This window comes from Halyomorpha halys, unplaced genomic scaffold (assembly GCF_000696795.3).
Source record: "Halyomorpha halys isolate HHAL.00 unplaced genomic scaffold, Hhal_1.1 Scaffold1433.1, whole genome shotgun sequence".
NCBI classification, from domain to species: Eukaryota; Metazoa; Arthropoda; class Insecta; order Hemiptera; family Pentatomidae; genus Halyomorpha; species Halyomorpha halys.
This window is the reverse complement of record NW_027110282.1, coordinates 41,519-52,950: the sequence shown is the minus strand read 5'-3', so window position 1 is coordinate 52,950 and position 11,432 is coordinate 41,519. Positions and strand designations below refer to the sequence as shown.

The following is an 11,432-nucleotide window of genomic DNA, read 5'->3' as shown; positions in this document are numbered from 1 at the left end:
AGACCATTGCCCTCTAATCCCTTTGTCTGTCCTATCATAATCGTGATACACAGAATATTTCATAACCGTAAAAAAGGAGCACCATAAATATTACACAATTTAAAGAGAAAAAAATCAAAGCAAAGAACCTTTAAAAAAAGATTCTGGTAAAAGGCCTAATAATATTACTTTTGTGCAACATGTATTTCCACAGGACACCCTCAAATGAAAGACCTATTTTTTCACTTAGATGAAAATATTATTGCCTTTAGCTATAAAAAAAAAAGTTTAACTCCCTAAATTAATGGAACTTCATTTCATCATCATAGAAAAAAAAAAGAACAACAAATAGCAAGTTTTCAATTTTTATTTATCACAATAATGGAAAGCAATAAAATGAATTAATTGACATGATCTGTAAACTTCACATTTTTTCAAGTGCAAAAATATATAGTTCTCAGATGATAGAGCTATAATTCAAACCAATAAACCCAGAAATTGATTAAACACTGACCGAAAGATTCTGGAGAAAATATTTGAGCATTCGCTAGATTATTTCAGAATTTTCATTTTATCCATTTAAATCATCCATAAAAAAAATATATTCATATTTTTAAATTAATATTTGTAATAAAATTGCAGTATGACTTTTCATGACAGCAAATAATTAAAAAAAAAAAAAAATAGTATTATTTCGTAATTGTATCTTGGAAACACAGCTTCAGATATAATTGGTAGCCATGGTTGGGCCAAACATCAATTACAATCATACAAGATTTTGCTTAGAAATTACAACTACTTTGGCTCAACTAGTAATTGAGGCACTCGGCAATAAAATATGGCATCTAATATTCATTGTGAATAGAAGTTTTTTTTATGTGTATTCTTAAAAAAATAATGTTAGTATAAAGTTATGATGTTAAGTGACTCCTTGCTTGAAGATAAAACATATTGACATAACAAAAAGTGACGTGACAGCCGTGTGGGTTGAGGCGCAGGTCCCAGTGCGCTCAGTTCGGAATGTTGTGGGTTCGATTCCCACCTATGGCAGTTAAAATTCATTTTTTGGCAGTCCCGAAGAATAAATCTTGACATTCCCACCTTAGTTAGTACGTGGCGGAAACTCAGGTAGTTGGCAAAAAGAACCACTAGGCTCACTTACCGGATTTGTTCCCCCCACTAAATACCAGTACCAGTACCAGACATTACAAAAGCATTCAATTTTTTAGTTACCATGTTTTATGACCGGATGCCTCAATTGGTTCATCAAATACTTGTAATTGCTTGTAACTATAATTTTACTTCTGCAATGTTGGATTACTGTAATTGACAAGTAATTTTAAGTGTAAATGGATTATTTTTGTGTAACACTCTTGGTAACCTATAAACTTAGTTTAAAACAGAAGATGAAATTCAGCTCATTCTTTTGATTTAGTGCAAACCAATTGAATTGCAAACATGGAGAAAATCTAACAAATAAATAAAGGAATCATCTTCATCAATTTAAAATTGTACCAACTCAAACTGGATCGTTAGAAGGGAGTTGTGTTTTGCATAGAGAACGAAAAAATGGCCTTTGTTAAGAGCACTCTACAAGTATATTAGTTTAGCCAAAAAAAAGTAAACTATAAGCATTTTAAAGAAAATTTTTTCAGCTTAAATTTCGTATAGAATGTTAATATTTGGTTATTTTCTCAAGTTCCACAATTTTGGCTTCTTTTTTCTATTTTTGTTGTGAAGCCAGGGGCTGGAGAGATGGAAAACCTAAAATATGGGTTTAGCACCCCTCAAAAAACATAAAGAATAGTCAAGAAAAAACTCCAATGAATTTTTTCTGAAAACATCTTTCATGTGAAACTTCAACTCCTGGATTACTTTTAAAGAGCGTTTTAGGGGATTGCACATTAGCCAAAAATTAAACATAATATATACATTTCATAGGAAATTATACCTACTTTAATTTTGTATATAATGTTTATCTCTGTAAAATGATTAGTTTTCTAGTCACAAGCAAACAACAGAATTTTTGTGAAAATTTATAAAACGTCACCTTGACGTTTCTTAATATTAGATTTGATTTTGAAGCTAACATGTTATCAATATACGATGAGTTGTTTGCTGAAGCGGAACTCCCATCCATGAATACTCCTTATATATAATATATATATATAAAGTGAATAAATTCTAAACTTAATCAAAATATGTATAGTATACAAACTAAATTATTATAATCACAAGAAAAATAAATGTAGTCCAATGGTCCATTTTTAAAAATTATATAAATGAAACGCTTCATTTTTCACTTAACACTTTTTAAAGTCATTCTTTGAAGCTTTCTCATCAAGCCTATTTGGTAGTGATGAAAATCCAATTACAGAGTGTTTCTATTGACAGTAAAGGATACTGTTATTGTGGAATAGCAAAGTACTAATGCTTAGCTTTTACATGACTTTTCAAATGATCTAATCGTGAAGCGCCGTAAGTACATTCAGGACATTGAAATGGCTTTAAATAGGAATGTTTAGCATTTATGTGATTGGTAACATGATGAGATTGAGTGGCCTTATACCCACAATGAGGGCAGTCATAAGGTTTTGTTTTTGTGTGCTTTGCACTAATATGTTTAATCAAACTGCTTTTGAGACCAGTTCTGTAAGGGCATACATTACATTCAAAAGGTCTTTCATCCGTATGTTTTACTTTTAAATGTCGTTTTAAATGGTTTGGGTAGACAGAAACAAATTCACAATGAGGACAGGGGTAAGCTGCCTCTGAATGTTTGGCTGTAATATGAATTTTTAATGGTCCATTATTGCTTGACCTATAATCACAATAAGGACATTTATGAGGCTTCTCACCAATATGTTTAGCTTTTATATGCCGCCTTAGATGGTTCGTATATGCAGAAGTGAATTCACAATGAGGACAATGATAAGGTTTTTCAACAGTATGTTTTCCTAATATATGAGATTTTAGGTTACCAGTTCTTGTTGCCTTGTATTCACAAAATGGACACTGATAACGTCTTTCTTTACTTTGTTTCACTTTCAACTCTACCTGAGGGTAGAAAGGTATATAACCATAACATTTTTGTTGATGCTTCCATTTTTTCTTAAATTTTTTAATGACTCTTAAAGGTATACCTAAGTTCATTCCATGAATCAAAATAATATGGTATTTCATAGTCTTTTTACATTTTAACATTCGCCCACAGTGGAAGCACCCAACGAAGTCTTCAAATCCATCTGAAAAAAAGAATCAAATAGTAATAAAATAATAATGATAAAAATAATAATTTTTAGGGAAACCAGAGGTTAAATGCTACAAGATAGCACCATCACCTACATGTAAAATATCGAATCAATTTGAATAGATGACAATGGCATCTACCAAGTCGTTGAGTAATGATAGCTCATTCATTGATTGATTGCTCATCCATCCCAACTTAATAAGTATTGGGTATTAAAGCGACTAACATTAATACAGTTGTTTTGACATCTATTGTAACTGTAAACGAATAATGTTGATGTAATATCTATAATATAATTGCTAGATGTGGTCCAAAAAGAATTAGAAAGAAAAGTTTATTGTTTTATTTTAGTGTTTTAAAGTTGAATTACCAACTGAGGAGGCAGGGTGTGAACAAACCCAGATAGCAATTAAACATCCACACTCTGAAATCATAACACTCTATCCCTTCTGAACTTTTCATATTAGGAATTTCCTATCATTTTCCAAGATCATAAGTTAGCTGACTTTGAACCCATTGGGATTTGGTAAACTGCATACTCTTTAAAGTTTTTTTAAACCCAATTTCATCATTTTCTTCTCAATGTCTCTAGCCACTTAGAGATTTAATTTTACTAAGCAACTACCAAATCTCTGGTAACCACCCATGCGATGCAAAGAGCAGTGGTTTCCAAACTTTTTTCACTGTGGCATCCTTGTTGGGCTAAAAAACTTTCATGGCACTCTTGTGGAGCTAAAAAATAATTTCTAGCACAATTATTCTTTAAGCGATTTAATATGTAGGAAAAGAAGATGGACCAGTGCAAAGTAAAGGCTAGAATGCACTTTATGTTCACAATTTTGATTTAATTTTTTTTCTTCTAATATTTTCTTCATACACTTACTCAGGACACCCATAGCATATGTTTAGAAAAACCTGCCATACTCTTTGAAAACCCCTGGAATACATTTGGGATACCCTAGAGAGCCAGGGCACTCGGATAGGAAACCACTGGTTAAGAGAGTGTATCTGTGGTCCACTTAGTGACATTGAATGAATAGTGGCAAACAAATTTCTAAGAATACCTCAGAAGAGGTTGCACCTGTTTAATACAGAAAGAAGAAGCTAAAAGTGTGATATGGAAATCAGGTATAGCTGTTTAAAATGTAAAAAAACAAAACAGTGTATTCATCTCGTGCTGACATATTATGCAAGAAATGCCTAACCTGGCAGTTTGTTATTTTTCTAATTTTGGATACTAAACATTTTTTTTAATTTAATAATCGATTAAACTGGAGAAGGTATCTTAAATTTGTATTTTTTAGAAGACATAAAATATTAAAATGATCATTTTTTAAACATTTAAAATGTTTTAGTACTTTTTAAATAACTATTTTTCAATTTTTTTTTCATAAATCCCCATGACATCCATATTTCTACATCCCTTTGCTTTTAACAAATATATTAAAGTAATATAATGTTGATTTAAAAATATTACAAACAAATGGGGTTCATGAAATCGCACTTCTCTTAGAAAGGTACTCACAATCCCAGTTAGCAATCCAGATAGTCACACATCATCTGAGAAATGGCATAGGAACATTTTTTATTGTTGCCAGTGCCTCTAAAATTCATCCATTTTATTTCAATAAGTACTATTAGAATTTCCTTTTTGTAAAGAATTATGAAATTATATACTGAATCATCTCTACGATCCCTCTGATACTACTTTTGTTAGTATATTTCTAGTAATATCTTTTATATCACTTTTAATGTGATAATTAGTTTTATTTTACACCTTAGAATCACTTATTATTAATTTTGTTTTATAAAAATTATTTTTTTACCCCATAACTGAGGGTCAGCTGAGAGACTAATTTTATTAGATCTGTTGATTGTTTCTTCAAAATTTCGAATGATGCACCATTAGGGCAAGAGACTACTGGAACGTCAAAGTTTAATAATAGTTGTGATAATTATACATTTGTCAAATAAAAAAACTAAGTAAACTTACAAGAAGTGGATGGCTGATTGAAAAACTCTTCACCAAATCCATCTCTGAGAGGACCGTGTTTCCCCTCAAAAATGTTGGTAACTACAATGAATAAAACAACAATTCAGTTAACAAAAAAAAAACAAATGATAAACTTTCCATAATAATAGTAACTAAGACCAATACAACAAAATATATTTAAATTTATTAAAAATATTGAATATAATTTTGTATAAATATGAAAACCCATTATCTCTCTTAACTCTTTTAACAGCATAAGCCCATGCCAGAATTAAAGGATACAAATTTGTACAACCCTTGAAATGTATTCAGAAAATTTCTACCCAGCTCCAACAAAGTAGATGATAAAAAAATAGCCAATGCCCATTTAAGTTCATCATGTCCTTTTTTTTTTTTTTCATATTTTTCTTTTTGATGGATACAATGTGTATATATCATCATATAAATACACAATAAATATTCATACTTTATAGTTATTAAAAAAAAAAAATTGTATCAAAAATAGGTATATTTTCATGAACAACAGCCATGTAAAAGGAGTAGGTATGTTTTAATGACAACAATAAACAGGATAAACCATAACTAAATAAAATGACACAATTGAGTAATCTAAAAAAATAAATTTTATTTTCTAATTTAATTCATGTTATTATAAGTATTATCTTGAAATATAACAATATGAATGAGTACAGCAATTTATGAAACAAAATTTCTTTTCGAGAAATCCTTTTCATTTGCTCACATAAGTACTAATATTATCTAAGTGATAAATTTTAAATCTAAATATTTGATTTTGGAACATTAATGGTTTAAAATTTCAGACAGCACAATGAATACATGGGCCAATGTGATCTAATATATCTTGTTGAAACCCACGTAACTACTGAAATAAGAGCTAAGCCTAGTTGAAAGCCAGCTTATGGAATTGTTTATAGTCAAACTGTCCAAAGGCACAGCAGAGCCTGGTGGCTTGGTTTGTTTTTATGCCCAATTAATCTGCAATTATGATGCTCTGAAAGAACCTTAAAAATAACAGTGAATATATTTCTTTGCCAGTGTATAAGAAAAGGTTAAACTTAACTGTTGGCTTCACTTGTATTAATATCTTGTAATCAGAATATCAATTTACTCCTGGCAAAAATAGAAGCTACTATAAAACAAGTAAAAGGATAATATGGAAATATTATTTTATTTTATTTATTCTTTTGAGGAGAGGGGACTATAACACTATAATTAACAATCTAAATAGATGTTATAAATATATTGTTCTTGACTCCTACCTTTTACTAACATGAGAAAATCCTGTTTGTTTTAATTGTAACAGTAAATAATTAACAAAGTAAATTATTAACTGAATTCATGGAACACAGTTCATTTAATATGTAAAATGGTAAAACCCTTGGGAATCCAAATGGTAATTAAACTTATTGTAGCTCTGATGGGTCAATTGTTGTGGATCGTGTCTGAGCCTTGTAGCTCTAATATGATTTCAAAATGTATTATAGTTAGTAAAATTCTACTCATTTCCCATTGGAATTAAAAGTTAAGTAGGTATCTTATATCAATATAAAAAAATTTAATCATAAAAGAAAAGTTATTGAATGGAATAGCAATAGTTCTGAAATATTTAAAAATCATTTATACTTTTCTCCATTAATTCCAATGAACTTAATGCACTATACAGCAGATGAATTGTATGTGAATTTCATATCTATCATTTTCAAAACATCAGAGGAAATGAATATATCAAAATATAACACAGGAATCAATAAAACAGACAAATACAGGAGTAGACAGTGGTATGTAACTCCTACTTCTTCTCACACCAAGGCAAATTACAATTTATCTAATCATTCAATATGCTATTCTCCCTATTTCACTAATTCATACCTCTCCTCTCCTCTCCCAAAATAAATGAAATTTAACAGAAATTATCAATAAATAGCAATGTATAAATAAATCCAAAATAAAATGGTGAATAAAAATTAATAAATAGGTTAAAGCTAAACAAAAACAAAAAACAAATGAATAATATCAGAGCTAATTTCCATGCAGGTGATGATGTATGATACCTAGGGAGTCCAAAATAATATTTGCTGCCAAGATCATTATATCCCCAGAGCTAACACCTAGGTCTTTTAAGAAGTTCCTTGTTCTATTTGGTATTGTTCCATGAGACCCAAACCCTCTGGTTTCGAAAGGTCCCTTTTTACTTTTCAATGTGAATCTATCTGAAGGTCTCGTGGAATTTTTCTGAAAGAAAAGGGAAGCATTTTGCATAAATTTTCTTCTTTTCCTTTTCCACTCCACCCACCTGATCAAGGTCATTGTCCTCATATCTCACAGTTGGATCCAAGACCAGAGTCGTACCTTTGGTTTCAGAGAATGCAACAATATCTGTGTTTGTTACGGTTTCGTCAGTGTCAATACAATAAACATCATCAAAACATGTGAATTATTTTTTTTTCAAAGGAACTTCATCTTTGACACTTTGGTGTTAGCGTGTTATGAGGGAGTTGTTGGGGCATTTTCCCAGGTCGAGGGCTGGTGTTTCAGACTCTATGCCACATTTGTGACAGAAGGACTCAACTTCTCCCTACTGTCCATTGGCTCCTGGGACTCTTGTAGGGGTGCATAATTAATATTTAGTACCAGGACGTTCGCCCATCCTAACTCTGAGAGTACCTGCTTCCCAAGCATATATCTGTTAGTTTTTGGGGTCACTTTGAAATGGGGAATGCAAATACCCTACCACCTGCGATTAGGCAATTCTTCAAAAGCATTCTCTCGCAATGACTGCTGCAGAGCTCTCACAATTCGGTAGCCCTGATCCACACCCAGTTTTAAGCATATGCCACGATTTCGGCTATGTAATTCATAAAAGAGTAAATACCTACACTCTATATTGAAGTAGTACCTAGTTCTCTTTTATTATTAAGTAAGTAAATTTACAAGGAATGAATTACAAAATAATAAGAAAATTCAAAGAATTAAAAAGAATGGTAACAGCAGACAAGTGAATAATGGTCATTAATATAACATATGACAGAAAAAATTAACTTCAGTAAAGGTTTCCATAAAAGATCAAACCATTGTGCAACACTCTCTTGTCAAAATATCCCTTGTGCAACAAATCCCTCCCTATACTCGCTATAACATGTTTCACAATCTTCTACTGCTCATTTTTTCTTGACCAACTCACTGAATACTGTTGCATAACACCTCAACTATATCAAACAGAAACAAAGGAACTGTGCAGTGCCACTTATTGCCCAACAGTTTGATCGAGGCCTTTAAATAACTGCTATAAAGTTAGATTACCATGATCACAAGCAGGTTCCTTTTCATCTAGTTCTTCTTTAATCCAAACTTCGCAGGCTGTAACCGCTGAAAAAGGATAAATAACTAATTTATTACTTCAAATTATCATTCAATGATGCTTATGAAAATTGTATACTATATTCAACCCATGCAAACTGACATATTTTGGGATTGACAAAAATATGGTTTAATGTAAGAATTCAAATAGATTTTTTTCATGTTGCTAGACTTTATATAAATCATAAATAGTTAATTATAAATAAACTATCCAAAACCGTCAACTATCAATTTGAGTCAAACTTATTCGGGCAAACGATTTTCACTATATCAAATTGATGGTAAAAATTTCATTAATATTTAGTGGGATAATCTTGATATAAATTAAAGACACTGTAGAATTGAATCAACTAATTTTTTCACAAATGGCAATGGAATTTACTCCCAATACATTAATACTTTTTAACTAACAGAAAGTAGAAAAATTGCATCTTCTGGCTTAATCCTTCAGATATTTTTGTAGGTGCTGAATAGGATCAATCCCCAGTGACTGAGAGATCAGCATTCATTTTAGGATCTACACCATTGTACTTCATGCCTTAGGGTTGGGGTTGTGATGCTGAAAAATAGGATTTTTTTCTTTTTCCAAATTTTTCATTTCTGATTGGGGGGATTTCTTTTTAATATGTCAGTATATTTTATATGATGCATTATATCACCCATGAATTCAGAAGATCCCACTTCAGCAGCGTTCATATCACCCCAAAACACATTTTTTTTATGAATGGATTGTACTGTCAAATAGTTATATTTATCTAAATTACTAACTGCAAGTAATAGCATTATTTTTTATTTGATTTGATTTAAAGTAGATGTTGGAATAATTTCGACTCTGACTGCATTATTCCAATAAGATCTGATCAATAAATAGTTCATGAAGTGATAGTAACACAGACTCAATAAATTTACCTTCTATGGACATTTCTCTTTCAAGTCATAAAAAGAATACTTATTCACATTACTTAGATGAAATAATTTGTTTCCTTTTATCGCAAAAAACTAATATATATGCACATTTACTCCTACTTGTTGACATTATAAGTATTGCGTGAGCAATCAAAAGACACTGATTTAAAATATTTATTTATGATTTTAAATAAATAAGGCCAGGTTTTATCAATCAGACAACGAGCTACAAAGCAGGTTAATTATTGATATTGGAAGAAGATAGTTGACCGTATGAAGTAGATTGTAGGAAGATAGTTGACCGTATGAAGTAGATTGTAGGAAGATAGTTGACCGTATGAAGTAGATTGTAGGAAGATAGTCTGGGTGGTGGTCAATGATGGTATCAAAATAGTAGAAGAAAACTATTTATTGTAAACCACCGTTCCACCCCACTTTGCAGGGCTATCAGATTGGAACACTGTTCAGTCGTTCTCAGTGTTCCAATCTGACAACCCCGCAAAGGGGGACGAAATGTTGGTTTACAATAAATAGTTTTCTTTTACTACAGTGATACCTTTATCAACCGCCACCCAGACTATCTTCCTACAAGTTAATTATTGAAGATTTCAAGTAATCAAATTAAAGAGTGGTTTTTCTCTATGTCACTAACCTGCAAAGCTGACTGAGAAATGATTTGTCATTTGCAACGTGATATTTTGGTATTTCAAGTAATTTAGATGTATCACTTGAATTTTTATATATTTACACATCTAGTAACCGCAGATTCCAATAACCAAGCCTCTGTTATGACACGACAATGGCATCTGGCCGTTTTAACCCAAAGAGAAAAAGACCCAAGAAGGCAGCTGAAAAATGAATGTGATGAGGAAGACCATGATAGCGATAATAACGATATACGGAAGGATATTTATACACAAAAAGAATTGGATATTCATTAGGAATGATAGAATACACATATTTTTTTCTATCAAATTGAAGCTACACCGCTAATATTACTAATACTAATATCGGTAACTCCGACGGAACACCGTCATCCAGCCAACTCGTACCTCATGGCAACAGGCGCTTCTGATGTTCGGTATTTTATTTATCTTACTGAGAACAACCTACTAGCACTACTCGAAAAAGTTCTCAATAAACAGTACTTTCACCTCAAAAATACCTAAATTCCAACTTAAATAGGGACGGTAGGTGGGGAAGATGCCAAACAATAAATATTGCTGCAAACCTAAAAAATAGCGATAACCATAGCTGCAACCAAAGTTACAGGTCTGTATACATTACAGGACATCATCCTAGAGTCCGTATTGAAGGTTAGGAGTACTGTAGCTACAGAGCTAATATTACTGGTCACCGCTCCAGAGCCGCGATAACCACCAAGGTCCGACATGACGCAGACTACAATCTAACACCTAAAATATGGTCATCAGACATACATCGTGTATTAAAATATGTTTATTTCTTGTAGATATTTCAATTGTATGAATGTTGTGACCATGTCATGTATTATAATATTCTTAAATGTTATTGTTTGAATCAATAAACATCACAATAGAATCTTCAGATCCACTTTAAGTTTACACCTTATACAAAGCATCCCTCGATGGCGTTTAATAGCCCAGAGAGATAGCTAAGCGCAACTTGATAAACCGCAATATGAATAATCCTTCAGATATTTCTTCTCCTCATGAGGCAGTGAGTAATAATATAAATAGTGGATCAGTAGATTCTAGTGCTATTCATGGAAATGTATATTGAACTTGTATTTCACTTTGCACAGCGAATACCTGTAGGATTGGCATCTAACCCATGAACATGCATTGTCGGAGGCCTTCAGATGGGGAGTACCTCTCATCTTTAATTGGAATCAAAACTAATTAATTATACTACATACATAGTGTGTGAAATTATCTGTGAAGAGAA

At 31.5% G+C, this 11,432-nt stretch overlaps 1 protein-coding gene across 5 annotated transcripts; it reads right to left on the bottom strand.

Annotated features, from left to right (window-relative positions):
- Positions 1 to 424: 424 nt before the first annotated feature.
- On the bottom strand, positions 425 to 10,325 carry LOC106689707 (zinc finger protein 711). Of its 5 annotated transcripts, XR_010843711.1 has the most exons (5): positions 10,159 to 10,323; positions 8,544 to 8,609; positions 5,223 to 5,303; positions 1,776 to 3,224; positions 425 to 1,743 (listed from the first exon to the last, which is right to left on the bottom strand). XR_010843711.1 is itself a non-coding variant. In XM_014434839.2 (4 exons), exons 1-4 carry the CDS (start codon positions 10,256 to 10,258, stop codon positions 2,407 to 2,409), a joined length of 1,065 nt encoding a protein of 354 aa, XP_014290325.1. In that variant the 5' UTR covers positions 10,259 to 10,323; the 3' UTR covers positions 425 to 2,406. The 5 variants fall into 5 exon arrangements, 4 of the variants coding, with proteins under 4 accessions (XP_014290325.1, XP_014290326.1, XP_066904527.1 ...); XM_014434839.2 differs by having other exon boundaries at positions 425 to 3,224; XM_014434840.2 differs by lacking the exon at positions 10,159 to 10,323 and adding an exon at positions 9,510 to 9,739 and having other exon boundaries at positions 425 to 3,224.
- Between the last annotated feature and the right edge of the window lie 1,107 nt (positions 10,326 to 11,432).

Excerpts from the sequence above, each read along its gene's own strand:
- LOC106689707 (XM_014434839.2), bottom strand. The coding sequence starts at position 10,258 with ATGTGTAAATATATAAAAATTCAAGTGATACATCTAAATTACTTGAAA. Across the intron at positions 8,610-10,158 it reads TTTCTCAGTCAGCTTTGCAG|CGGTTACAGCCTGCGAAGTT; the intron begins GTTAGTGACATA and ends ATCCTTTTTCAG. Across the intron at positions 3,225-5,222 it reads CAATCAGCCATCCACTTCTT|ATGGATTTGAAGACTTCGTT; the intron begins GTAAGTTTACTT and ends TCTTTTTTTCAG.